The sequence below is a fragment of the Corvus moneduloides genome, chromosome 24 (assembly GCF_009650955.1).
Source record: "Corvus moneduloides isolate bCorMon1 chromosome 24, bCorMon1.pri, whole genome shotgun sequence".
NCBI classification, from domain to species: Eukaryota; Metazoa; Chordata; class Aves; order Passeriformes; family Corvidae; genus Corvus; species Corvus moneduloides.
Genome location: NC_045499.1, coordinates 2,969,728 through 2,997,040, shown reverse-complemented (window position 1 = coordinate 2,997,040; position 27,313 = coordinate 2,969,728). Strand labels below are relative to the sequence as shown.

The window sequence follows — 27,313 nt, the reverse complement described above, 5'->3', positions numbered from 1 at the left end:
GCCCTGACATCCAGCTCCTCTCCCCCTTCCCTGATGGGATAAAACCACCACAGTTTGCCCTTTCCCGGGATGAGCTGAGTTGAGTAGACTGAGGAAGGACATTGCCCACAGCTTTTTCCTGTCTCCCCAAAGCCCCCCCGAGTGGTGACAGCTGTGGTTCATCTTTACTCCCCATCCTTTCCCCAAACGTTGTCCCCATTTGCAGTATCCTGCTTCCCTTCCCTTCCCTTCTCTTCCCTTCCCTTCCCTTCCCGCACCAATCTGTTCAGCCTGTGGCACCCCCGGGCTCTACCCAAGGCTGCTGTGCTGGAGCTGCTGCATGGCCCAGGTACAGGCAGCAACCCCTGCCTGCCAGGGATCGTGGGCTCCTCCAGCTCTGTGCACCAGGCTCCTGCATCCCATTTCAGGAAGCGCCAACTTCTGCCTGGGCAACATTTTTGGGGTGCTAAAGAGGATGCAGAGAGAAAAATGTGGGGCTGCAGCCTAAAGCACTGTGTTATGAACAGGGGTGCTCGTTCTGCTGATAATGGAGAAGGGGATCCCCCGTGTCTCCCCAGCATCGCAGCAGCACCTGTGTGGACACGACCTTGTCCCAGAGTGTTTTCCTCCAGGAAATGTAACTGAGGGAGGTACAAGGGTGGAAGGCGCTTGTGGGCAGGAGGGACTGCAGGGCAAGTCTGGGATGGGCAGGAATGAGGGCTGGCTCAGTGAGGCAGGTGAGGGCTGTCTGTGGTTAAGGGTGGTTAACCCCCACACCATGGGACTGCAGTGTGAGGCCAGGAGTGGTGACAAGCTGGAAAAGGGACATCCTGAATCCAGCACGGGGGTCCCTGAGCTGTGAGGCTGAGCTACAAGCTGGGTCCCTGCTGGGTGTCTGACGTAATTGTGACATACACGGCAATGTGGAGCCAGGGGGACAATCCCACGGCGCCCTCTGGAAAATACACGCCCAAAAAAGGCTGCACGGAGTGCAGAGAGGGGTCGCAGGCGGGATTTATCTCAGCAGTCCCAGTTCCACAGACGCTCCCGACTCGGGTTATCCCCGCGCCGGCTGCGAAGGACGGGGCAGTGCTGCCCTCGCGTGGCCGCCGGCGGCACCGCACAGCGCCCGGGGCCGGGGGCTGCGGGCCGGGGGTTCCCCAAAATCCCCGCGCCCTCCACTCCCAGCGCCTCTGCCCAGCGCGGACAGAGAGGAGGGAGGAGAAAGGGAATCCAGCTTGTCCTTGTGGTGGCAAACGTGCCCCCTTCTTGCCCCTATCACGATGGAAAACCAGAATGCAGAGATGTCAGGGGTCTGCCCAAGTGGTGAGGGCAGGCAGGGGAGCTGGGACACCCCAGGCAGCCCCTGCGTGGGAATGGCCTCATTCTGCTTCATCACAGGGGCCTGCATCATCCTCCTCCTCCTCCTCCTCCAGGTGCGTGATCCCCGCAGCAGAGCGCGCCATGGCCCTCATCCAACGCCGTTTCAGCTCCTCAGTGTCAGCTACGAAGGTGAACACCTGCCGGGACTGTGCCAGCTGGAAGAGGTGCCGGGACTCGCTCTGGGGCATGTCCCGCACCTGGTAGCCCAGCAGGGGGATGGAGGTGTGGGCTCGGACGTCCTGCCAAGAACAGAGACAGTGGTGGGAGGCAGGGGATGGGCACAGCGGGATGTCCCTCGGGGGTGGATCCTAGCCAGGCCTCACCTGGGGGGCTGCGTAGATGTAGAGCACGAGGGGATCGTCCTGCGGGATCACGAACCAGCCCCGCGTGCTCCCCTTGCCATTCTTGTCCAGCAGCTGCAGGGAACTGCAGAGCAAACTCCTGCTTGATACATCTGCAGCTCCTTTCTGCCAAAAAACCCAACAAATCCCTCAACATCCAGAGCAGATGGTAGAAAAGGCATTGAGCTGAGGTCATTTCCTGGGGAATTCCCTGCCCACTCCAGAAAACCCCCCAAAGCAGAAGCAAGTGAGGGGCTGTCCTGGCTATGATGGTGTTGCTGACATCCTGTGGTGAGGGGAACCCTGAATGCCTGGTCCCAAGGCTTGGAGCAGGAGGGAGAGAGATCAACAAACACATGCACCCTCTGACTGCTGTGGGAGTGACTCCCACCCCTCCTGCTCCAGGTGCAGGGCCAGACTGGGACAGCAAGAGCCAGAAGTGGTGGCTGGACAGGAGAGCAGGGTGGGTGGCAATGCTCAGAGGGCATGGGGAGGCCGGGCAGAGAGTGGCAGAGCTCACCTCCAGAATGCCTTTGTGCTTCCCCTCACGGTCCTCGAGCACCGTGTGGCCGGTCAGGAAGATGTAACACTCCTGGCAGACGCGGTTTGGGCGGTTCCCATCATACTGCAGCTCGGCCTTGTAGTCAGAGCAGCGAGCACACACTACCTGCAGCAGCCACCAGACAGGGATACTGGTGACACTGGGGCAGGGCTGGGGGACCCAGGGACAGCTCCATGAGGAGCTGAGGGGCAGAAGCAGCCCTAAGCCTGGTAGAGGGGTACAAGGTGTAGGAGAGGTGCACTCCTGCCCCAGCAGCCACCTGAGCAGGCCAGGAGGGAGGGAAGGGGGCAGGGGGTGACTCACGTATCCACAGGCTCGGCAGTGGTGCCTCCGGCGGGTGATGGCGTTGAAGGGCTCCTTGCAGCGCATGCACATGGTCACCAGATTGTCCCGCACCCACTGCGGGGCTCGGCGGCCCAGCTCCTCTGTCTGGGGGTGGGAGACCATAGTCTGGATGGTCCCAGCCCCTCTGGCCTCACCCCTTCCCCTCCTCAGCCTCCCCCCAGATCAGTTTAGCTTGGGAAACTGAGGCACAGCAAGGTGTGTTCTCCCAAGCAGCTGGAGGCAGGTGGGGCACAGGGAGAGCAGGAGGGTTACCTTCACTGCAGGGGTGTCTGTCTCCAGTCCATGGACTGCTGTCTTAAAGGTCTCACTCCTCTTCTCCTTCCTGTCAATGGCATCTTGGAAGGCCTAGAGGGGAAGGCAGGGCTGGAGGGGCACTGGGGGCTGCCCTGAGCCAGGGCATGCAGCTGGGATGGGGAGGCTGTGCCCCCTCTCCCAGCACTCGGTGGTACCTTGATCCAGGCGTTCATCTCCTCCCCAGACCTGGGTACAAAAAGGAAGTGGATGAGCTGTTGTCCCTCCTCCCTGAGAGTCTGCATGATGTCACCCTTCCCCGTACCTGGCTTGGAGCTCCAGCGTCCGCTGCTTTCCCGAGACCAGGAAGGTGTGAGGGAACTCAATGTCCTTCAGCTCCCGCACCTGAGGGAGACCAGAGAAGGGATGTGGAGCTGAACCCATTTCCAGCACACCTGGACCTTTCTCCATGACGTGGGGCACAGGGATGTCCCTCAGATCCCACATGCACAAGATTTCACTGGCATTTCACACAATCAGAGTATCAACCCCACCCACCCCACAAAGCCACCCCTGGCTCCAGCTCCTCCCTCCTTCCCGAGGAAGTTCGGGCAGCAGCCATACCCCAGAGCAGGGGCTTTTGGAGGAGTCAGGGGCTGGGGGAAGCACAAAGACAGGGTGCCTGTCTGACCTTCATGCCCTCCATATCCATGCGGAGGTGGACCTGGAACTCGGCGCCCACCTGGATGACCTTGGGCACGCAGTACAGCAGCATGTTGTTGAACTGGGAGGGGGGAAGAGGGTGGGTTGGAGCCCAGCACTGCCTGCTCCGAGCTGGGGGCTTCCCTGGGATCTGGGGTCCTTCACTACCCAGGGCTGAGCTGGCCCTTGGGAAGAATCCCACCCAAAATGTGACTGCTTCTGCCCCAGCCCCCTCCCACCCTGCAAAAGTGAAGCATCTCCCAGGGCTGCCATGCCCAGGGATCAGCAGATTCCCAACCGTGTCCTACACAGGGTGCCCTGCACTGAGTGGGGTCAAACCCTCCCAGCTCTAAATTCATCCCTTCTGTGTCAAGGTGACCCAGCAACACCCTGGCCAGGCTGTGCTGCCCCTCTCCCCATCCCCATCTCATCTGCTCCCTCCCCTTGCCCTGGGCATCCCAGCTCCCACCAGGAACAGGTACTTCTCCGATGTGCTGTTGTTGCGGGTGGAGATTTTTTGGATTGGTCCCTCCTTGATCAGCTCGTTGGAGGGATCCACGATGTCATCCTCAAGGCCCAGCCTCTGATAGACCACCCAGAGATTCTGCAGCCGTTCCTGGGTGAGGCAGAGGGACCTATTTTTGTGGGATGCTGAGCAGCCACAACCTTGTCACTGCTGGGTCCCCTCCATCCCCACCTCCCAGGCCAGTTGCTGAGTACTGGGAGAGGTGGCACAGTTCTCTCAGCCCAGACTGATCTTTGGGAGCAGCTCCCAAGCCTTGACCAGCCAGTCACATCCCAGCTGATGTTACAGATGTGACTTCCCCAGGCTTGGGGTGGTGGGGTTGGGCCTTAAGAGCAGGGTCTAAGCTGCTCAGCTGAACCCACAGGGTTCCTGTCCCCTTCAGGATCACTGTGCCATGAGCTGCAAAGCATTTCCAGCTGGGACAGGGACTCACCATCTCGGCAATAGCTGCATTCGAGTGCTTGGCCACCATAAAAATCATCTCCAGGGCCTCTGCAATGAGCACAGACAGGCTGGAGGTGAAACACCTGCTCTGGAGCTGTGGGAGGAAGCTCCTGGCTCTGCCCCTTGTGAATTCCCATGTGTAGCAGCTGCTGCCATTCCATGAACACACCCCAAGTGGCCCTGAAACACTGTGCAGGAATCGGGGTATGGCTGGACTGCACATGGAGGGGTCCTGGGGGGACAGACAGCCCGCTCCTGTATCCCTCCATCCCAGCACGACTGGGAACTCTGTTCCACAGTGGTCTGAAAGCTCCCTCAGCTGTTACAGATCTCTTAAGGGGATACTGTGGAGGGACCACCCTTACCCTGACACACCATCCTTCCGCTCCCCAGCCCCTAAAAAGACAGATTAATCCCTCTCCCTGCTAGAAGAGGATCAGACTGAGAGGTTTATCCAAGGGCACAGGGCAGCTGGTGAGTGAATCCCATGGGGAAAACCAACGGGAGTTGTTATTTCCCTACACACCCACCCTGCCCTCCCCACCGTGGAGAGCCAGAGCCCTTACTCTCGGCATCGCCCCTGTCAGGGGACTGGGGCGGGAGTTTCCGGACATAATCCTTCAGGAGGAGCTCATAGCGCGGGATCCTCTGCACAGGCTCCAGCATGTGGTGCTGCAGCGTCAGGTTAGCACAGACCTTCCTCTTCTGGGCAGGGACACCAGGCACGGAGAGAGGAACAGTGACCAAGGCAGCTCCCACCCTCTGCTGTTTCCCCGTTCCCAGGAGATTTTGGGAGCTCTGCTGAGATTCCCCTGCCCTGCCCTTACCTGGATGTCAGCAATGAGCTCCTGGAAGGGGGGTGATTTCTCTGACCAGGCAGTGATGAGCTCCACGGCCTTGTCGAAGTTCTTCACGTACTCCCCATACATCTTGAGGAAGGGTGCGAGCTTCTGGATCACATCCCCAATGCGGGGGTTGCGGTTCCTGCAGGAGGGAACCGCAAACCGGCCACTTCCTCAGTCCGTGGGGCGGAAGACAGCGAGGGATGGAAGTGAAGGATCACGGTGGAGGACTGAGGTTTTGCCTGCTGCAACCTGCTACATCCCCACACCATTTCCTGCTCTCCAGAACAGCAATGTCCCCACCTTGCAGCCAGCCTGGGCTGTTCATACCCAGGCACACCCTCAAACCACCTGAGATGTCACCCTGCTCTCCACACTCTGATCTGAGTGTTTTAAGGAAGTGCTTTCCAGCACAAGACATTTGGAGCAACACAGGCTGAGCTCTGGTCCTGGTGGGAGCCTGAACTCAGCGCTGCTCCACCATTCTGGCCAAGCCACCCAGGTGTCCTGCTCTCCCCTCCCACAGCTCACCAATCCTCCATGCGCTTCCGCAGCTCTGGCAGGAAGAACTCAGCATGGAACTGGTAGATGGAGGAGATGTTGGAAAAGATCATTTTCACCACCTCCTCTGGGATCATCTTCCCAGTTTTGGCTTCTTTCATCAGCTCTTTATAGAATACCTGGAAGAAAGAAGGGTGAATAAAAAGGGCCAGGAAGATACTTGAGGATCCCATTCCCCCTCTGAGACTGGCACATCACCCAGTGAAAGGCCTGGCTGCACAGGAGGGAAATCCCAGGCCCCAAGAGGAGAGGGGAATGGAAGGCTTTGCTGGGACAAGGGTGCTTCCCAGAGGTGTGAGGTGTAGGAAAGGCAAAGGCCAGACCCAATCTCTGGCTGTAAAGACCAGTAGCCCTCGTGTCTCTCATTTTAACAGCTTCACTCTCTCCAAAATCCCCTTGCACTGGTACCTCCACTCCCCAGCTCACCTGGTCGAGGAGGTGGAGGCGGTTGACATAAGCCTGCTCTGTCTCCAGCAGCTCCAGTGCTATTTTCTTTTCCTCTGGTTCCTGCATGGGGAGCAGGGCTCAGTCTCGTGGGCAGAGATGAGACCCCAAGCCAGCCCTGCCTGAGTGTGGGCACCTAGCAGCCTCTGGAGCTCACCTGGCTGCCAGGCTCCAGGCCTGGGCCCTGTGGCCTCCTCCAGTTGTCCTCATGGATTTTGTATCGCAGAGAACGGAGGCATTTGAAGCTGAGTCCGCGCCGACCTTGCTGATCCTTCTCCTCCTTATTCTCTTCTCCGGCCAGGGAGCAGCTCCGGCTGGCGGGGAATATTGGAAGCTGTTGGGGCTGGCTGGCTGCAGCACTGGTCAGAGCCTGCTTGCCCCTCTGGGCAGATTTGCTGTCCCTGCTACAGAGGAATGTGATCAGCTCAGCCATTCCCCCAGCACAGCCCCCAGGCCCAGCTTAAAGCCACCAAAAGGGACAGGAGCAGCAGCTCCCCAGAGCTGGCACTGCTCCGCTCTGCTGCAGCCCTGCACTACAAACATCCTCAGCATCCTCCACGGGGCCAGGATCCAGCCTCTCTTCTCCCAGTGCCTCCTGCTGCTGGGGCCAGTCCCTCTCCTGCTCTAGAAAAGCAGGATCTTGCCGTTTATCCCACCCACAGCTCTGGCTTTCTGCCTGCTGCCACCACAGAGAAAAGCAGGGAGAAGCCCAATAGCCAAGAGTTTGAGCCAAGAGCAGGCCATGTGTAGGTGGTTTTGCAGACAGGTTGTGTTTTGGTGGTGTTCTCTCTTCCCTTTTCTGGCAAAGACAAAGCAAGCAGGTCCAGAGCAGGCATGAGGAAGAAGCCAGGCTGTGAAGGTGATATCAAGCGACTTGTCTGTCATCCAAGAGCTGGTCCGTGCAGGAAACTGCTCTGGGCAGACACTGGGAAGACATCCACTGTTGGCCTGGGGATAGGAGTGGAATGGATAGGATGGGAAAGACATGAAGGAATTTGACATCAAACTCCAAAGCTGAGGACAGGAGGTGACTTGAGGGGCAGAGACTCATCTGAAGAGGATGTCAGGTCCATCCCATGCTCAGGATGTCTGTGAGCTCGGGAGTGCATCCCCAGCCATGCACAAATCCCCTTCTGTCCAGGGGGGCTGGCAGAACCCTTCAGAGACAAAGAGGCTTTTTCCATCTCTCCTGGTGCCTCCCAGACCTGTGTCAGCCTAAAGCCACTCCTGAGTCCTGACAGGGAACTTCTCTTTTTCTATTTACGCTGACTTAGGCCAAACCATTGTCTGTTCCAAAACACTCTGCCCATTCCCAGGTTCCCCAGCTTCCTCTGAAAGTCCCAAGTTACTTTTATTTCCTCTAAATCAAACTTTCTCTCCACTGCAAACAACACACAACACTGCAGTAGTGACATGGGGGCAGATGAAACACTGCAGTGCTCCCAACACAACATCCCTGTGGGATGATGGGGACAACCACAAAGCCTGGGGAAAAGCACACAGCAGAGACACAGGAGTTCCTGGAATGAAAGGAAATCTCGAGCCTGAGCATCTTCAGGAATTGGGGCAAAACTCACCTGCCCAACCACCCAGTCTCTCTAAGGCTCACTGAGAGCATCTCATGGGTACAAGGAATGGCAGGATTCCACATCTTGATTCAACATATGGAGAAACTGAGGCACAGCCCTGACAATAACTTGCCCAAAGCCTCAAAATTACTTTTACACCAGAGCCGGGGCAGAACCCCTCGCTCAGACCCCGGCACATGCTCTCTGAGGGTCCCAGCTCACACTCCGAGGGAAGGAGCTGTTTCATGAAAGGAATTCTCTCTCTCCCTTAACATAATGCTTTATGTTTCCTTTCCTAGGAGCCACATCTCTGCAAACAACTGGATAGTCTGAGGCTGGGACCCTCCCAGACACCCAGGCAGTTAATTCCCAGTGGAAACCCCTGCTGACATATTTGCAAACCACAATTTCTTTCCCAGTAGCAGCAGCAGGATGCACCAGCCAGGCTGAGTGTGAAGATGCTGAGTGGAGGGGGGGGAATGGGCTGCCACAGCCTAACCCTGAGCCAGGCAGAACCACTCACACCCCACTGAGGTTTTTGGATTTCTGCTCATGACCCGCAGCTGGAGGAAGACACTGAGGCAGACCCGAGTGGTGAAGAACTGCAAATCACCTTGTCAGCTTCTCCACAGGCTCCAAACCACCTCCACAGCGGGTTTCATTCCTTCCCAAACCCACTCCACATGGAGCCCTGACACACTCTTAGCACCCAGAGCCCTCCCTCCTTACCAGTGCTCTTCAAACGCAGCCACCAGCTTCACCACACTCTGCTGATTATCTGCTTTTCCCTCCATGGCACAGGCTGGGAGCAGGTCCTGGGCGTCCAGGAGCTGCAGGAGCTGGTGCTGGGGGCTGCAGCTCCTTCCTCTGTTCCCCTCTCTGCTCCAAGGTGTTTCTGGCACCCAGGCTGCAGTTTGGGAACAAGGATTTGCACGAGGCAAAGCCCGCCCGCTGCCCTTTCTGTGGTAGCAGAGCTTGTCTCTGTTGGCCTCAAAAGGAAAGAGGAAGCACAGCAGTTTGTGGGTAGGAGAAACGCTGAGAAAACACTGGGAATTGTTTCAGTTTGGGAGGGATCGAAGCGGTGGCACAGCCAAGGCCAGAGCAGCAGCAGGGGCGGTGCAGGGCAGGAGGTGTGACCTGGTACATCCCCTGGCTGTGCAGCCCAGGTGGGGTGGGCTGTGTCCCACCAGGGTGGGAGGCAGGACAGTCCTGATGGCCAGAGGGGCCAGGAACAGGCTGGCAAGACCCTGGTGCCCAGATAGGACTGATGTGTCTGTCTCAAACACCAGCAGCTGGATGGCTGTGGGGCCAACCACGGATTGTTGGTAACAACCATGAGAAAGAACAAGATGTGGCTGGAGAAGGGGCAACACCTTTCCAGAAAGGTCTGAGAGTGCACTGTGCGTGAGAACCAATTTGCATGGGAAGTGAGAAACCCATCCCAGAGCTTGTGCCCCAGGACCCTGGACACCAGCTGGACCAACGCCAGAACCAGGACTGGAGACCTCCTTTCCTTTTTCCTCTTTTCCTTCTATTTCCTTTTTTAAAATTATTTTCTCCTTCCTTCCTTCCGAATTCCTTCCTTCCTTCCGAATTCCTTCCTTCCTTCCCTCCTTCCTCCCTCCCTTCCTTCCGAATTTTCCTTTCCTTTCCTTTTTCCTTTCCTTTCCTTCCGAATTCCTTCCTTCCCTTCCCTCCCTTTTTCCATCTTTCTTTTCCTTTCCTTCCTTTCTTCTCTCTCCCTCTTTTAACTCACGTCCTCTTTTCCCTCTCCCCTTCCCCACCCCTTTCCCCAAACCCTTCTGCCGCGTGCTCACAAACCCCGTCAGGCACTAACACCCAACTCTGCAAATCCCTAAAACCCCTCCGCCTCTCCCGCCCGCCTCCCAGCGCCGCCATTCCCGCCCCTCACGCCGGACCGCCCCTCCCGGGAATGATGGTTCCTCCCGGAATGGTTCCTCCCGCCGTGGTTCCTCCCGCGCTCCCCCCGTCCCGCGGTGGTGGCGGCCGGCGCGCGGCGCGGTGACGCGGGGCCATGGCGGCCATGGCGGCGCTGCCCCCGGGGCCGCTGTCGCCGCCTGGCGGGGGCGCGGGGGCCGCGGCGGGGCCTGAGGGCGCCGAGGGCCTGTTCGTGCTGCTGGGCGCGGGGCTCGCCGCCGCCAGCCACCCCCTGCTCTACGTCAAGCTGCTCGTGCAGGTCCGCTCGGGGCGGGAGCGGGGGGGAGAGCGGCGCGACGGTGGGGTGGGAATCCCGTGTGTAACAGGGGTCGCGACTCCAGGATAACGGGAGGGTTTTTGAATGATGCCCCCATGGAGGCCTCCGTGCGCTGGGGGTGATTGTACGTACAGCGCTCCTCCTTATAACGGGGCCCCCTGTGTGATGGGGGCGCACCTCTAGGATGGGGGACCCCTGTGTAATGAGGACCCTCGTGTGTAACGGGATGGGGTCCCAGTGGATAATGGGGGATCGGGACCGCAGTAGGGGTCCCCCGGAGGGGGATTCCTGCATAGTGTCCCTATGGAGACCCCCATATACAGTGTATACAGCCCCCCTGTTACAATGGGACCCCCATATGTAGCAGGATGGAGTCCCTGTGTATGACAGGGGATCGGGATACCTGTATAACAGGTGGAAGTGGATTCCTGTTTAGTGCCCCTATGGAGGCCTCCATGCACTGGGATCACTGTGTATGCAGCCCCCCCCCCCATTGTAACGGGACCCCCTGAGCACTGGTAGAATGAGGGACATCTGGCTAATGGAGTTCCCCATATGTAATAGGATGGGGTCCCATATACACTGGCAGTCCCTATATAAAACTGGAGTCCCAATAATAGAAGGATGAGGATGCATTCTACAGTGGGGACACCCTACATAGAGAATAGGGAACACCGTATAATGGAGGGGTGAGGCCGCCTGTACAGCGGGGGTGCTTTGTAGTGGGGCGTTGAGACCTCTCCTATGACAGGGAATGGGGACACCCTGTAATCTGGGAACCCTTATAAAATTACCCCTCTGCAATGGGGCCTCCCATTTGAGGAGGGATGGGAAACCCCTTTATGATAGGAATCCCAAGATCCTCTCAGTAACAGGGACCTCCTAAAATGGAAGGGTGGAGGACCCCCTGTAATCTAGGGACCCCATAAAATGAGGAAAGGCATGCCTGTCTTGAGAGTGATGGGGGGATGATGGGATCAAGGCTGTTCATCCCAGGGACTTTGGGAGCACCAGGACAGAGACCTGCTCACAAGGTTTCTCTCTCAGGTTGGGCATGAGCCACTACCTCCAACCATTGGAAGAAATGTGCTGGGGAGGAAGGTCCTGTACCTGCCCGGCTTCTTCACCTACGGTGAGTGACTGTCCCTCCCTGCCAGCATGGGGTCCAGCCCTAGGGGAATCAGGCCTGGGAGCTGCCAGGCAGCCTGAGCTGACCTGCAGCAGCACTCCCACATCCCCTTGGGATCATCCCGAGGCTGCAGTGAGGCATAAACCACTACAGCTCCTTGCAAGGCTGTCAGGTTCAGGTACCTGTTGCTGGGGAGAGGGCGCTGGTGGCCACAGTGTTGGTGCTGCACCCTGTTCCCCTGGCACATTGCTCTGGGTTTGCACCGTGCTGGAGGGGTTTGGGGGGGTTTTAGGTGATGGAGGTTTGTTGCAGGAGGGTTTTGTGTGTTTTGGAGATTGCAAAGTACTTTTCTTCTGCTCCAAAACAGCCCTGCAATAACCTGCCCCCTGCCCTGCTCATTTGTATTGTAGATGGAGCCCTAAAGAGACAGAAATACCAAGAAAAGGGCAGGTAATACATTTAGAAGTCAAAAAAGTCGTATTTTCCTCTTTTTGTGGGCGGATTAGCATGGGAGAGGTGGGTGAATACTTTGTGACCTGCTGTCACAGCGGGTTTGCATGGGGAAGGGGAATGCACAGTCCTGAAAGCCGAGCTGGGCCAATCCTGCAATCAGCCATGGTATCCATGGGGTGGAAGCAGCACAGGAGTGGTGTGAGAGCACTGTCCCATCCTGGGACACCAAGGGCTGGAAATGCTCCAGTGCTGCCCTTTGGTAGATGCAATTTCCAAACAGATGGGCAGTGTTGGGTGATGGAGGGGTGCAGAGCCCGCTTGGCTTCTCTTGGACAGCACAGGACAGGGACCAGGAGCAGTCAGGACCCACCAGCACATAGTGGGTTCTATCCCACCTTGTTATATGTGGGAGAAATGGGATCTCTTGGCTTTTTTTGAGACTGGAGACCTGAGGAATTTTGCCTGGGAGAAGGTGGTGGGCCAGGAACTGAACATGGGTTTGTGAGATCCATATTAACCCTAAGTCTGACCTTTTTGGGGTGGAGGGAGGAGGTGACAGCACAGAGCACATGGGATGATCCCTGGTGACACCACACAGCACATGGGATGATCCCCCCTGACCTGGTTCAGTCCAAACTGCTTTGGAGCCCTTTCAGGTGAGCAAAACTATCAACAGACAGAAAATAGTCCAGAATACTGGAGCTGTCCTTCCAGATTAGACAGATGACAGAGAGTAAGAATTCTTGGCATCCAGTATGAAGCTTATTTAGGACTGTTAGAATAAATCACGTGCTGTGGGACTGTGCCGTGCCGAGCCAAGCCTGGCGTGGTTTCGGCTGAACCCCAGAGCTGTTTGGGGTGCTCTCCATGCATTGTCCCCTTCCCGACTGACAGCAGCCTGGTTTTGTCCTACCCAGCCAGACACATCGTGGAAGTGGATGGGAAAAGAGGCCTCTTCCGTGGCCTGACTCCTCGCCTCATCTCAAGCACTTTATCAACCATCACCAGGGGGAGTGTGAAGAAGGTAAAGGTCAGATTCTCTCTCCATTAATCACCTGCAGGGTCAGTGCTACTGCAGCAAGTGCCTGCAGCCAGCCAGGGCTGCACAGGAGGGCTGATGCACCCATCCCTCTCTACCTCCTAAGGGAATAGTCCTCCAGTGCCCTTAGCCCCAAAGCGGTTTTTTATTTATAAACCATTTTAATTTTATTTGGCGTCCCCTTGCCTTGTATCCTTTGTCAGCAGTTTTGTGACTCCTCTATTCCTCTATTCCTCTATTTTACTTTCCATCCTTTCTTCTCCTGTGTTCCTTCTTGCCTGTTTGTCTTGTCCTTGCATTTAGAGTATGGCTTTTCGTGGTTTCCCCCTGTCCTCAGACACTGTGGCTCAGCATCTCCAGCAGTTCTGACCATGTTTCTTCCCTCTCCACTCAGGCTTTTCCACTGGAAGACATGGAGCACGTGTCTAACAAGGATGATGTGAAAACTTCGCTTAGGAAAGTGGTCAAAGAGGTGAGGAGTGGCTATTGCCCATTAATGAGTGATCACGGAGGTCCCTGGGGATGTGGGTGAGGTGACTTGGAGAGAAACTGCGGTGGGAAGTTTGTGGTGTTTAGTAGCCATTCTGTGTCCATCCATGAAATAACTCACAGGAATAGAGGTTTGCCACAAGAACAGATTTCAGAAGAGGGACCCAAAATGGCTTTCCTCACACTAAGGGAAAGGGCCTGGGCTGTGCAGGAGGAGCAGCACACAGCTTTTCATACAGGTGTTTTCTCCTCCCTTCCCAGACATCCCATGAGATGATGATGCAGTGTGTGTCCCGGGTTGTCTCGCACCCACTGCACGGTGAGTCCTGTCCCCTGGCTGGCAGCCCCCTCCAGACTGGGGATCACCCCAGAACCCTGCTCAGTCGGGGGATGATGCTTACCGTACTTCTCTATCATAGGAGGCTGATGCTGGGGTGATGCTGAGTAATGAGCTTCTCTCTTCCCATTCATCCAGGACCTTGTCCTAGAGATCCCATTGGGGTTAGGGCCAGTAGCAGCCTTCCAGTGCCTAAAGGGGCTCCAGGAGAGCTGGAGAGGGACTTTGGACAAGGGCGGAATGGCTTCCCATTGCCAGAGGGCAGGGTTGGATGGGATATTGGGAAGGAATTGCTCCCCGTGAGGGTGGGCAGGCCCTGGCACAGGGTGCCCAGAGAAGCTGTGCCTGCTCCATCCCTGGAAGTGTCCAAGGCCAGGTTGGACAGGGCTTGGAGCACCCTGGGATAGTGGAAGGTGTCCCTGCCCATGGCAGGAGGTTTGGAAAAAGGTGATCTGTCAGGTCCCTTCCAACCCAAACCTCTCTGTGATCCTCTGAAATCCTTCCCCCCACTTACAGGCTCAGGAAAGGCCCCAGTTTCTAATGAGTCTTGCAGTGCTGAGGACCACTGAGAGGAGCTGGAGATGCTGTGAGCTGAGGGAGAGCAGAAGGGTCACGTTTCATTTTCTTTCACATCCATTGCAACCCAAACTGGATTTGTTTCTCTAGCAGCCCTGTGTTTCTTTCCTCCCAGTGATCTCCATGCGCTGCATGGTCCAGTTTGTAGGCCGGGAAGTCAAATACAGGTGAGTGGCTGCAGCTGGGGGTCAGGGGTGCCAGGTGCTCCCGTGCCATGGGGAATAGGCTTATCCAGGAGGTTTGAGAGACTGAAAAGTGAATCTGAGCTGTGGTTAGAGGGTGAGTGACTGGGGGTTGAAGGGATGTGGGAAAGCTGGGCTCTGTCCCTGACATGCTTCTGTTCTACCTTGTGCCCGTGGGGATTTGGGGCTGTATCACCCCTTGCTGATCACACAGCAAGTCTCCTGCCTTTTTCCTTTGGCTAGTAATGGAAAGGGAAGGCAGCTGGGAGGCAGAGTAGATAACACAAAGCTTTGCTGCAGCCCTGCTTAGTCTGTAAAATTTTTCCAAGCCTTTTGCAGTACCAGCTGCCTCTCTGCAGAACAAAACTGCCTGTGCAGCAACATGGAGGCACGCTAGACAAGATTACAGCCAGCCCACGACAGCCAACTCGAGTCCCCAAAGGTGGGACAGGGTTCTTGGGCTTTAGAATCAGCCAAATGAAACCATATCACACAGCATCTGTACCCACTCACAAAAGCCTCACAGAGCTCTTGTACCTTCAGCATTGAACAGTTGTGTGCAGGTTGGGTGTTCTCCCGGGTGTTACTGCAGACTGGCAGAGTACAGACACGACCTTCCTTCCCTCAGACCTTCCTGGTCTGAGGAGAATAAGCAGAACAAGCTGCCTTCTGCTGGAATGATGGCTGGGGAGGCACTGCCATGGCTGGGGGCTGCAGGATTCGTGTGTGGTTGCACAGGACAGAGGTGGAACAACGGTGCACACTCACAGCTCTTTTCCTTTCTTGGCAGCGGTGTGTTCAGTGCCATTGGCAGGATATTTAAGGAAGAAGGGATCCTGGGATTCTTTGTGTACGTGAGTTGTTATTTAAATACTTTCTCCCATAGCCCGAAGGCACCGAAGCCCGGCTGCTCTGCCAACCCCAGCTGGAGTCGCACTGAGCTGAAACCTTGTCTGACCAAGGGACTCCCACATCACTCCCGTGATGTTTGACCATTAAGTTTGCCCCAGATCTTACCTTCAGTCAAACCTTCAGAGCACAGAGGAAGCTTTATTTTTTCTTATCTTTCTTTTTCCCTTGATGCTTCTTTGTGTTTCAGTGACAGGCCATTTAAAGCATTTGTTTTGCAACAAGCACCAAGATCAAGTGCCACAATAAGATCCTTTGCTGACATGAAAGCCAGGGCCTGGGTGCTTGTAACGAGCAGGTTTACCTGTGTGATTGGAGCGGGGACCAGGAGGAGCTGAAAGGTGTTTCCAGCTGCTTACAGAGAGAGGCAAATTGGTGCATCACTGAAATGGAAGTTTAGTGGACACCTTTTTGCTTGAACCCGTAATTAATGCTTCCTGCCTTTCTTTCTTGCATAAAAGAAGAACCACCTGCTGTCCCCGCTAGTGGTGGGGAGATAACTCACTTTATGATGTCAATAATAGTAAAGGCAGCTCTGGAATTTCAGGAGGGCTTTTCAGGATGCCTTTGGCTCTGCAGTCACAAAATACGGGCCTCCAGATGAAACCTGAGTGCATCAGGAAGAGGGAAACAATCACAGGGGGTCATGCCCTGTCCTTCCCCAAGGGAAAATGGCCAGGGTCTGCAGAGACCCCACCTATTGTGTGTCACTGCTTCTTCCTTTGGCAGCCCACAGTTTCTCAGCTGAGCTGTGCAGCTCCAAATCTGCTCCATTAAATATAGGATCCTTTGGGATGGTCCCTGTGAGTGGGGCATGGCTGGAGCAGGCTGCTCACAACCCTCCACCTGCCAGGGAAGTGATCTGAAAGAAGCTGCCACATCCCCTTCCATCCACATAAACACTGCTGGTAGCCTAATGAAACTTAGTAGTTCACAGGAAAAGCTTTAACACAACCCAGATTGTCTCAGGAGGGCTCTGAAGTTCTACATGCTCTATAACCCTGTTAGGAAATCCCACTGCTGTGAGGGGAGCACAAACTGCATCTGAAGAACCAAACTGCTGGTTTTCTCCTCTCAGCCCTCCTGGTGCAATCCCAGCACATCCACTCCCCTAAAATCATGGCAGTGCACTTGTGTCTCATGGCCTTACAACCCCCCCCAGCAATAACAGTGGCACACACTCTCTGGGTGTGTGCCTGGCTAGAGACAAAGACTTTTCAAGAATGGATGTATCTCCCTTCCTCTCATATCTGCAGCAGGCTCCTGCCAGCCCAGAAAGGTGTTCCCTGAGCCCCAAAACTGCTGGGCATGGTCATTTCGAGGGTGGCTGGCCCCAGGGCCCTTGCACTGGGATTTCTTCTGTTGGGTCACATCACTGTACATCATTCAGGCTTCCTCTCTGCCGCCTGCTGTTCCAGCTTTTCATCATCTTCCAAAAACACTCCCAGTTCAGATCTTTGACATCTCGGCAGGTGTGAGAATTGTAGCACTCTCTTTACTATGTCAATAGTAGCTCTGGAATTCCAGGAGGGGTTTTTCAGGCCTGATGCCTTTGGCTTGTTGGGTTTTTTTAGTTCCTTTCTGCAGCTCTCAGATCCCTGATTTCCAGTTATCCAGCTCAGGGCCAGCAGCTGTTGTTACTTTGGAGGGGAGAGAGGGATGGGATCCTTACTGGAAGTGGAATAAACAATCTGACTTCTATCAACAGTTGGGTGAGGTTTTCCTTATGGGGCTGCCCTTGCCCAGCCCTTTGCTTCTGGACTTTATTAAGCCCCCGTTGTATCTGCAGCAGCTCAGGAGCTTCAGACTTGACTTTGAGTTAGAGAAAGGATGTTTTTTTACAAAGGCTGAAAGCCAAACACAAAGCAGAACATCTCTTTGGGGCCAAAGAGCTTTGATTTCTTTGTCCTGTCTGCTGCTCTCATGTATCACATCTTTGAAGCCAGTGGATCTTCTGTTGAAGGTTTCTGCTGTGCCTGGCCCCTGAGACCTCAGCTGCAGCCCCAGGGCTGCTGGGACCTTAACAATACACAGGTTGTTCCCAAAAACAGCCCCAGTTGCTGCTCTGCTGCTGCAGCAACCACAGCAGGAAGCAAACTGGTCCCTTCTCTGAGGAGGCAGTGTCGTGTTTGGGAAAAAACAAATGACTCAGATTAATGTGCTTGGAGGTGGCTCTCCCAGCTCAGCAAATACTCATGTGGCTCTTGACAGGCTCCTTTTCAGAACTGACCACATCTGCTGCTGAAACACAGGTTTGACACCCACCTGGATCCTTTTGCAGTGGAACAACCCCTGCAAAAGCAGGAGACCCTGCACTGGTGCAGGAGATGCTGCAGAAGCACCAACAAACTGGAGAAACCCTCTGGAACATCTTGTTAAAAGTTTTAGTGCCATTATCTGCAAAAGCTGGGGGTGCTGGTGCTGCTGGGAGTTCCAGTGTGTCAGTGGGAGGCATTAACCAAAGAACTGTGCTCCTGGGGGCAGCAGGGACTGGGAAAAATCAGAGGGACATGAGTGTTGCCCCCAGTTACTCCCACTTCTCAGTAGAGTAGGTTGTGCAGGAACAACCCCTGTCATTTTGATTTCTAAAAGAAGGGAGATTCCACAAAGAGATGAACTTCTCGTTCTGCATCCAAAAGAGCATCTGCAAAAATGGAAACCACTTCATCTGTGTCTCACTTGGGTTTCTCAGCAGGAGCTGGGCCAGGGAGGGATTTGGGATAGAACAAGGGGACTTGAGTCATGCCCAAAAAACAGATCCCAAAAACTTCCCAGCCAGAGCAGCACATGTAGTACCAAGTTTGAAGGCTGGGAGAGCTCTTCCCTGAAATCTTCCTTTCAGCTCCTGCCAAAGTAAAAGTTTCATTTTGTGGGAGTGGAGTTTCTGTGTGCTGGTGGAGGGAAGGAGGGCTGGGCACCTTGGGAGGTGGCACCGGGACCGTCCTGCACCTCACACCCCTCCTTTTGCCCTTGCAGTGGGTTAGTCCCTCACATCCTGGGGGATGTCATCTTCCTCTGGTGCTGCAACCTCCTGGCTCACTTCATCAACACCTACGCGGTGGATGACAACGTGAGTGGAAGTGCCTGAGGGACGGTTTGGGGTCTGGACCAACCACCTGCAGTGGGAAGGAGTTACTGGGGAGCAGGGGCTGATTTAATACAGACCCCGGGCTTTGGGGGCATCCCTGTTAGAGTGCTGGAGGTGCTGTGTCTGCTCGGGGCTGTGCTTCACCTGCACTTTGGGGGATCACATTTGACAGCAAATGCCTTCCCAGACTCTCAGCTGGGATGCAGCCCGCTCTAAATTGCTTTCTGTCTTGTCCCCTGCCCCGAGCCCTTCGCCTCAGGCTCAGGGAGTGTCACAAAATGACTGTGCCAGCCTGGTGTCATCCCCCTGCTCCACAACGCCTTTGGTTTCTCTCTGCAGTTCAGCCAGGCATCGGTGATCCGGAGCTACACGAAGTTCGTGATGGGGGTATGTAGGCAGCTGCCGTGTCCTTTCCCCTCCTCCTGCTACCTCTGGGCTGAGAGCTCATGCTCTGGGGGTACAGGCTGCTCTGTACTTTACATCCTTTACCCAAGGATAACTCTGCTAACATGCAAAAGCTGGAAACAGCGTTTTTGACACTGGGAGCATTAGAGAGGCTGCTGGTTTTCTGTGCTTTCAGATCGCTGTGAGCATGCTGACGTACCCATTCCTTCTCGTGGGAGATCTCATGGCAGTGAACAACTGTGGGTATGTCCTTCACACTGAGATCTAAAGCTTTCCCTTCCTCTCTTGCAGCCCCTCGTTGTCTGAATGGGCTGCTAACGACCGTAAAGCTTTCCTACAGCCCTGTAAACTCTGTGGCACCTCGCAGAGCTGGCTCGTTTCCTGTCCCAGGTTGCTTATAATTTTAGATCAGAGGGCACAGACACGAGCAGCAGAAAAGCTCAGGTGGTGAGAAATAGGGAGAGTTGTGGTGGTGTGGTCCGATCTGAGCTAGGCTGGAGGCAGAGGGATCAAAGGGACCGTGCTGGCTCCAGGGAGCAGCACGAGGGAAGCAAAGCTCTTACGGCAGCAATGGGAGCAGACAGGAGCAGGACCAACTTGCCTTCCCAGTCCCACTGCTGCAAGTCTTCTGCATTTGTGCTCATGGGAACAGGGTGGGATTTGAGTCTGGTGTAGTGTTTTCTCAGTGTCTGCTGGCTTTTGAAGGTGTAGATACAGTCCTGGACTCTCAACGTCTCCAGGTAACGCTCCTCGTTCGTGCACTCCAGGGGTAATTAAATTACAGATCTGCTGCATTGTAAATAACGAGCTGTCACTTGGCCACCGGCCCGGTGTGGACACGGCCCCCCCCCTCCTCCTGCCGTGTCCTCACTGGCACTTCCTGCTGCTCTTGTGTTACCTGTGTGGGTAAGGTGACACATCCACCTCAGCTGTTCCCTGTTGCCGTGCAGGTTGCGCGCCGGCCTCCCTCCCTACGCACCCGCCTTTGCATCCTGGATCCACTGCTGGAGGCATCTCAGTGCTCAGGTGAGGGAGCTGCGCACACACTGGGCTTTGGGCTCCCTCTGGTCCTTCCCCAAGTCTCCAGCATTCCCCAAATGTGCCTGTGCTGCATCCTTGCCGTGCCCTGTAGCCTGCTTCTATCCCTCCAGTTGTGGCACTGGTACCAGCGTGGCAGTGCTGCTCTGCCCATTGCACACCCCGAGCTCGCACCCCGCGAGCTTTCAGCCTGTGCATTGCACACAGCAGAGTCTGTGCCCCTCTCCATCTGTCACCTCTGGGGGAAATGCCCAGCTCCAGCACCCACGGGGCTGGATCCCCACTTTCTCCTGCAGAGCAGCCCAGGGTGCCCAGGCCTTGCAGCCCTGCCATGGGCACGGAGTTGGGCCCTGCTAAAGCAGCTTTAGTTCCCTGGCCAGGTCTCAGGCTGCCCTGACCCCGTGCTCTCCTCCTCAGGGGCAGCTGTTCCGTGGCTCCAGCCTGCTGTTCCGCAGGGCGCCCATCCCAGCCGCCTCCTTCCCCATTGACTGACTCCTCGGCAGGGAGAGCTCATCAACTTGGACTCCTCAAGAAACCCCAAGCTTGTTTCGATATCTGTATATTTCTATTTTCTGATCCAAAGTCCATGGTGCCAGAACTGACACCTCCTCTCCAGCAAGGCCAGCAACAGACTTCTGGACATCTGGCTTCAGGTTCCAGCTGGACCAAAGCTCCATCCTCATGGCTGTCTTGACTGGGATGTGTAGCAGAGAGAGCAGAAAGGCACTGTCCCTTTGGTCCAGGCTGTAAGCTCTGGAGTTGCTGGGGAAGTCCAGGAATCCAGAAAATGCCCAGGTACTAAAAGAGCCAGCCCTGAGCTGCGGGGACGAAAGACTGCTTTGTTCTGCCTGAGCTGAGAAGCAGCAGGAGATCCAAGGTCATCTCACTGGGAAGGTTATACCAGGTGACAGCCTCCTGCCTCATCCTTTCTGGAGAGAGCACCTTTGCCTGGCAGGTAGCTCATCCTGGGCAAGATCAACCTGGCATCCATATTTAAGGTTTGAGGGTACCTGAACACCCGGGAGCACCCCACCTCCCATGGGTGTGAAAAAGAAATTATAGGATCAAAACAGGGAAGGGAAACAGATTCCCACTACAGAGAACAGCAGAGTCCCAAAGAGACGGGTCTGGCCCAGCTCAGGGCAGCGTTGGGCTGTGGACACGGAGAGAGCCCTTGGGAAGGGACACGCGCTGCCACCGGTTGCTGCTTTTGGGCAGGATTTCAGTCATGGAATGGGCTGTGCTTAGGATGCACCCAGCAGAGCTGTGGGCTGGGCAGGCAGCCTGCACACTCTCGGGAGGTGGGTGCTGGGTTGGACTGGCCTGGCTGCGCTGAGGGGCATCTCCCAGCCAGCAGCAGCACGAGCCCTGCTGGGCTCCTGCTCCCATTGCTGAGGGAAACGGAGCCGCCGGGATCAGAGAGCTGCACACAAAGGGCTCTCCTGCAGCAGGGGCAGCCATCCAGGGCTGTCTGCACTCAAGGGATAAACCTTGAGCTGGCCAAAGGCTGGCGAGGCATCAGGGTTGAGGCCTCCTGGTGCTCAGTGGAGCACGGCTGGCTCTGTGTGTGTAGCAGAGCTCACCAGTGGCAGAGGTTTGATTGACGCTGAGCTGCCAGACAAGAGTTTTTTTGCACCAGTCTGTGCTGTGATGGCAGCCAGGCAGATTTCCCCCATTTCAGTTCCCCATGAAGCAGTCTTTTGCACAGAGGTGATGCTGCACTCCCTGGGAAGAGGTTTAGGGTTCCTTGAGCAGGTTCCCATGTGCTGCAGCAGCAGCAGCTGGGGTCACATCTCATCCCGGTCCTCTGGGGTCCTGCCATCACAGGGGGGTTTTCTCCAGCAGGCAGGGTCGATGCACACCCCCAGCCAGGCTTGCAGGACGGTGGTGGTATGTGCTGGGACTGGCAGCCCCCACCCAGCTCCCTTCGGTGTTGTGAAATTGGTCCTGTTTGTCCTCCCTCCCTCCCAGTTTGTGTTACAGTTAAATAATGCATGGACCTGTTCCCTAACACCAGAGATGATTTCAAAGAGGATTTAATTATGCTCCAAAATACAGCTATAAAACAATTATTGGGTCTTTCCTTTTTTTTTTTTTTTTTTTGATTTTTCTTCTTGCATAATGTTCTTCCTCACTCACAGAAAGTTTAAGACAGGCACTTCTTTTGGTTTTTTCCCCAAAGCATGGGCTAAACCAGCTGTTTGAAACTCATTTCCCCCGATTTTCCCCACCTCCATGGAAGGTGGGCATATTTAGGCTGAGCAAACTGCAGTGGGTGCACCTGGAGTGAGCGGGGAGGCAGCAGAGGGCCTGGCTGCTTCAAACAATGTATGTGAAATTAGGTTTCTGGAGTTAAAATTGACCCTCAGGTCTTCTGGAAGGGGTGATGGAGACCCTTTGCTGCTGCCAGACCCGTCATCTGGGCTCAGCCATTCCATCTTCCCCCTGACAGCTCCATCCTTCCCCACCGGCCTTTTATCACCTTGTTTTATGACCTGCTCCAACACAGGGCATTGCATCTCCCAGGTCACACAGCACCTGCTCAGGAGCATGGACCTTTATCCTCCAAATTAAAGCCACCTTCTGCTGGTCGCATGCCTGTGAAACCTCATGCAGCCTCTGCACTGCCTGACTGCAGCTACTGCACGGAAAGGTGCTATTTCCTGTCCTTTGAGGAATTTACCTAAGGAATTTACCTAAAGCTGCACCAGTGCATGCATCCTGCCAGTAATTTCTGCCCATTTCATCAGGGCCCACAAACTTGGCTGAAAACAGTTGACTATAGTTTTTGCTCAATTTAAATGAAAACCAGGTTTCAAAGCTTTCAGTGCACTGCCTTACTTTGAAGCAGGGGCTGTCATTCTTAGCATGATTGAATATTTCCTCACCTCCTATTTCTATCCTTGATTGTTGTCCCATGCTTCGTTTGAGGGGACAAATTATCTCCACCAGGAGCAGGCAAGGAGACAACCCAAACCCTGGCTGGGCATCCCTCTCCCTTAAATTGCTGCCCATTAGTCAGTGCTCAGGTATCCCAGCTGAAGGGGATGGGGCCCCATTCCCACAGGAGAGGGGATCCAGGGTGGAACGTGGTCGGGAGAACAAATGAAGGGGTGGAGGAGGAGGTTTGGGTCTGGCGCCCAGGATGGAGCTGGGGATTTCTCCCACTGGCGCTCCCCTGTCTGCCCAGGAAACAAACTCTGGTTTAAATATTGACTCTCCTGCACAAAGCCAGGTTGGGTGGGGATCGCTGCCGTTCCGTGCCCGTGCCGTTTATCAGCCTCCAGTGGAAAACTGAGATTGCTGGGACTTTGGCCTCATCTGCTCCCAGCTGCCCGGGGGAGAAGGGAGGCAGCGGCAGCAGCCAGGAGAGGGAATCTCAGGTCAAGGCTGGTCTGTCTCTCCGCCGGGCTTGGACACTTGAGTCTGGCAGGATCTGGGAAGCAACGAGATGAGCCTTTGTGCCCAGGGAGGTGCAGCTGAGCTCAGAGCGACTGTTTCCCCTGCAAATCGGCCTGCTGAAGACCTTTCAGTCCAGTCCAAACCCCCTCGTGGCTGTGCTGCTCTCCTGCCGTGGAACCGGGAGGGAAACATCCCAGAGAGCTCTCCTGATGCCTGGACAGTGCCTGGTGTGTCCCTGGTGTCTGGTCAGTGGGAAGGCTAGGGGCTGCCAGCCCCCCCGCAGCCATGGAGGGCCCCATCTTGCAGCCACACATGAGGAAGTGCCCTGTGGCACAGCTGCCCTCGATAAGGCTGTTTGCTCTGTTCTCCCGCAGCGCCGAGCTCCACGTAGGCAAATAATTCCTTAAAAAAAATACATATATATGTAAAAATAATAACCCTCACAGAGGAGATCCCACTGCCGGGCTGGTGGGACCGGCTGGTGCCAGGAAATGCTCAGGCACCAGAAGCACAGTGACCCTGGACCTGTCCCTGTCTTCACACATCCCCGTCCCCTGGGACGGCCTTCACCCGAAATGGATTATGGAGGAGCCAGGTCCTCATGGATTCCCCCCTGGACAAGGGAAATCCTGTCTGGAAACCAGGAGAAGAGGCCAAAAAGAGCACGGTGGCAAAGCTCAGCACAGTGGCCTGACCTGCCGCACTGACAGTGACAGCTCCGTCCATCACTCATGGCTGGTAAGAGGATGGGAAGAGTGTGGGGAAGCTGCTTTCCATGCTCCTGCTTGCCTGCTGTGGGCTTTTTTTTTAGGGTAAACTCCCTCAAATCCCCCTAAACTGAGCTGCCCTGTTCCTTCCTGGGCAGTGCTCGCAGGGGGAGCTGGTGGTGTTTCATCCCACCCTGAAGGGATCTGGGTCTTTTGGGGAAGAGGTGGCAGCATGAGGTCAGCCGAGACTCCTTTCCCTGCGGCCACCGTGACCCCTGCACACCTCCCTCAGCACTTACACCATGCTGGGCCCCCCATCCCAGGGGAGAAACAGGAGGGGGAAAAGTCTCCCCAGCTTTAAACTCAGCTCCTCTCCCCCTGCTGTGACCCCAGGGTCAGGCCGGCGTGGCGAGGGCCGGCATCGCTGCGGCCCTGGCTCGAGGTACTGCCGGCCCTTGCTGCAAACATGGGAATGCTCTCATCCCTCGGAATGGAGTTTCTCCCTGAAAAGCCGCCTGCGCTCTGCGGCCGGGCGGCTCTTGTCAGGCTGCCAGAGGAGGCCGGAGCAGCGTCACATGCAGCAAAGTTTTACAAGGCAAGCAAGCGTCTGGGGAGAGGGACGGGAGAGGGACCGACCGCCGCACGCACACGCTCGGACGCGCACGCGGAGAAACCTCCTCCAGGCTCCCTCCAGCTCTCATCCCAACGTTGATTTTTTTTTTCTTTCCTCCTTTTTTTCTTTTTTTTGGAAGAACAAAGACTTTGGGGTGGGTTGGCGCTGTTGTTTTTCCGGGGTTGGTGTTGGTGGATGGGGGGAGGCTGGATGTGGAGGGGGGGAGCCGGTGGCTTGAATGCGAGAAAGTCCCGAATTTCCCTGGCCGAGTTGCCGAGATCGTCTGTGCGAAACTTAGAGGAGGAAAGACGGGGGAGGAAGGGGGGGGGGGAAATAATTAAAAAATAAAAAATGATGACGTCACTCGGAGCAGGGGTGCCTTCCCTGCTGCCTGTCAGATGCGCCTGAAAAGAACAGGGCAATAAAACAACAGCCGCCTCTGTCTCCCTCGTTAAACACGGCACTAATTGGATGTTAATTTTTCCTTGCTCTTCTCGCTGCTCGATTGTGAGAGCTCTGCCTGGCTCTCCCTCTCCCGCTTCCTTTCTTTCCTGTTGCAATGCTCTTGGCAGCTCTGAGGGACTCCGGACTGTGCGCTCCCCTCCCGCTCGTGGACTGGAATAATTCAGGAGCTGGGAGAATTAAAAAAGACGAGGCGCGGGGGCGAACGGTTCAGAAACGGGGCGGGCGTGATGGATTTCGAGAGCTACGCTAATCTCTCCGTTTCCCGTGCATTGTCCTGCCGACTTGGAGCTATTCTCTTCCCATTTGATTTCTCTTCCCCTCCTTTCACTTCGCGTTGGGTTTGGACTGCCGGGCAAAAATATATGTTTCAAAAAAAAAAAAAAAAAAAAAAGGCATTAAAAAAAAGGAAAAAAGGCAGGAAAAAATAGAAAAAAGGCTAAAAAAAAAGGAAAAAGGGCAAAAAAAGAGAAGAAAAAAGCCCAAAAAAAAGGAAAAGAAAAAAAGCCTGGTTCAATGACGACAAACCCCCAAACCTCCTCCCAGCTCCCCCCGTCTCGCCGCGCTGCCTAACCCCTGCGTGGAAACAGGCGTTTTAGGGAGCCGGAGCAGGAAGTTGTTGTTCTCTGTCTTGCCCAGGTCATCCTTCCAGGGTATGTGTGCAAGGGCGGTGGGCACGAGGGCTCGGTGGGCGCCCAGCAGCCGTTGGCCGCCTCCCGCGCTACCCCCGGCCAACGAGGCGGGTGAGCAGCGGAGGGGGAGCGGGGGCCGGGTGGTGTTTTGGGGGACGCAAGAGGGGCCCAAGGGACAGGATGGGTGGGGGAGCGGAGGGGAGGGAGCGGGAGGCGGAGGTGGGGGGAGAGAGCGAGAGCCGGGGAGTAAAGTCCTACCTGGGATCGGTGCCAACTTCCTGCAAAGGGTTACAGACCCGCGGCTTTGAGAGCCCACCAGAGGCGAGTGCGCTCTTGTCACGGTTCCAAGGCGAGATGAAGGCAGCGGGAACAGGTACAGCAGATGCCGAGTGGCCTCGTTTGCCCGCCGAGCAGGGCTTCGGCTCAATTTAAACCTCGCCGACGAGGAGGCTTCAGTGCTCCCGCCGGCGGGGGCCTCGCCATCCCCGCACGAGGCCACCGGGGCTGTCGGGTGCCAAGGGTGGGGTGCGTGGCTCGGTGGGGGGGGGTGTGTGTGCATGGCACGGGGGGGCCTCTGCCGCTCGCTCGCCTTCTCGCCGTTTGGATTAACATGCGGAAGATGCGCCTGTCACTTTGCTTACTGTCAGCGCCGGCTCGGGGATGGGTGACGGCTTTGTTCGGCGCAGCCGGGGGAGCCGTGCCAACTCGGACTTGGCAGGCGAAGCCGGGTGGGCAGGGAGAGGGGGACGAGGGAGCGGGAACGGCTGCTGGGGCGGCTGCGGAGGGACGTGGCCGCAGGCCCGCGTCTGAGCACGGCAGCTTTCTGTTGGCGTGCGCCTCCCTCTCCCTCCCTCTCTCCCGCGCTCGCCTGCGCCCAGGCTGGTGCAGACAAAATGAAAACGTGTTTTGTTTTGGTTTTTTGGCATCTCCCCAGCAGCGCTACCAACCCCAGCTGCCCCCCCCTCCGCTCCCTTCCCCAACCCGCTGCGACTCCCTTTTACAATCGGCATGACCCAGGTGCTCGGGCAGCAACAAAATAAGGCCAAAAATACCTCCTGGCACCCAAACCACCCCCAATCTGCCACCCTCGGCAGCAACTGCTCCCAACCGTCCTCCATGGCGGGTGGGTTGTTGTTTGTGTGTGTATATATATTTTTTGTCCTCTTTTTTTTTTTTCCCCTCATCGGGTCCCTCTCATGTTGGGTGTGTGTGTTCCTATTCAAGGACCCACCACCTCCTGTTGTGCTAAAACCAGGAAGGAGGGAGCCAAGGGCTCATTTCTGCCTGGACGCCGGGGCGGCGGGCGAGGGAGACAACGATGGAGGACAAGAGGAGGGAGGAGAGGGATGGGAAGGCGGGAAAAGGAGCATGGGGAGGGTGGAAAAAATAATCCACCTCCCCAGGCCTTTTGTTTAACCTGTGTCGATGCAAAGAGAGGTCTTGGGGGGGGGTTTCCTCCCCTTGTCCTTTTTTTTTGCCCTGTGCTTGAGCCTCATAGGGTGTTTCCGAGCCTGATGGGGCAACTTTCCGGAGCGGGCGGTGTCGGAGGTTGATTTTTTGGGAGGCGGCGGGCTCGTCCCGCAGGCGCGCGGCTCCGAGTGCAGGAATTCCTGCCAGCTCGCCTTTGTGCCAGCCTCCGTTGGCCTTGGGTGTCTCGTTCAGATGGAGCCTGGCATCCAGGCACCGCCCATTTCTTGGCGTTGAGCTGC

At 56.0% G+C, this 27,313-nt stretch overlaps 2 protein-coding genes and 2 long non-coding RNA genes across 6 annotated transcripts; 2 read left to right on the top strand and 2 right to left on the bottom strand.

Annotated features, from left to right (window-relative positions):
• Positions 1-901: 901 nt before the first annotated feature.
• FGD2 (FYVE, RhoGEF and PH domain containing 2) lies at positions 902-8,927 on the bottom strand. 2 transcript variants are annotated; one of them, XM_032133400.1, is made up of 16 exons: positions 8,658-8,927; positions 6,518-6,764; positions 6,343-6,423; positions 5,887-6,035; positions 5,341-5,497; positions 5,080-5,218; positions 4,503-4,561; positions 4,013-4,159; positions 3,533-3,625; positions 3,167-3,246; positions 3,060-3,090; positions 2,863-2,955; positions 2,569-2,694; positions 2,224-2,370; positions 1,686-1,829; positions 902-1,601 (listed from the first exon to the last, which is right to left on the bottom strand). In XM_032133400.1, exons 1-16 carry the CDS (start codon positions 8,720-8,722, stop codon positions 1,362-1,364), a joined length of 1,998 nt encoding a protein of 665 aa, XP_031989291.1. In that variant the 5' UTR covers positions 8,723-8,927; the 3' UTR covers positions 902-1,361. The 2 variants fall into 2 exon arrangements, with proteins under 2 accessions (XP_031989291.1, XP_031989292.1); XM_032133401.1 differs by having other exon boundaries at positions 6,518-6,674.
• Positions 8,928-9,940: 1,013 nt separating this feature from the next.
• MTCH1 (mitochondrial carrier 1) lies at positions 9,941-20,377 on the top strand. The gene is made up of 12 exons (XM_032132863.1): positions 9,941-10,125; positions 11,191-11,275; positions 12,643-12,749; positions 13,159-13,236; positions 13,515-13,572; positions 14,282-14,333; positions 15,139-15,198; positions 18,234-18,327; positions 18,685-18,732; positions 18,926-18,993; positions 19,701-19,776; positions 20,206-20,377. The coding sequence occupies exons 1-12, from the start codon at positions 9,964-9,966 to the stop codon at positions 20,278-20,280; spliced, it is 963 nt and encodes a 320-aa protein (XP_031988754.1). The 5' UTR covers positions 9,941-9,963; the 3' UTR covers positions 20,281-20,377.
• A 435-nt stretch (positions 20,378-20,812) lies between these two features.
• On the bottom strand, positions 20,813-26,485 carry LOC116455254. 2 transcript variants are annotated; one of them, XR_004244354.1, is made up of 3 exons: positions 25,863-26,485; positions 24,197-25,320; positions 21,894-23,592 (listed from the first exon to the last, which is right to left on the bottom strand). It is a non-coding gene; the product is annotated as an uncharacterized LOC116455254 (long non-coding RNA). The 2 variants fall into 2 exon arrangements; XR_004244353.1 differs by lacking the exon at positions 24,197-25,320 and having other exon boundaries at positions 20,813-23,592; positions 25,863-26,474.
• LOC116455255 lies at positions 23,586-24,862 on the top strand. The gene is made up of 2 exons (XR_004244355.1): positions 23,586-23,928; positions 24,291-24,862. It is a non-coding gene; the product is annotated as an uncharacterized LOC116455255 (long non-coding RNA).
• Positions 26,486-27,313: the final 828 nt, after the last annotated feature.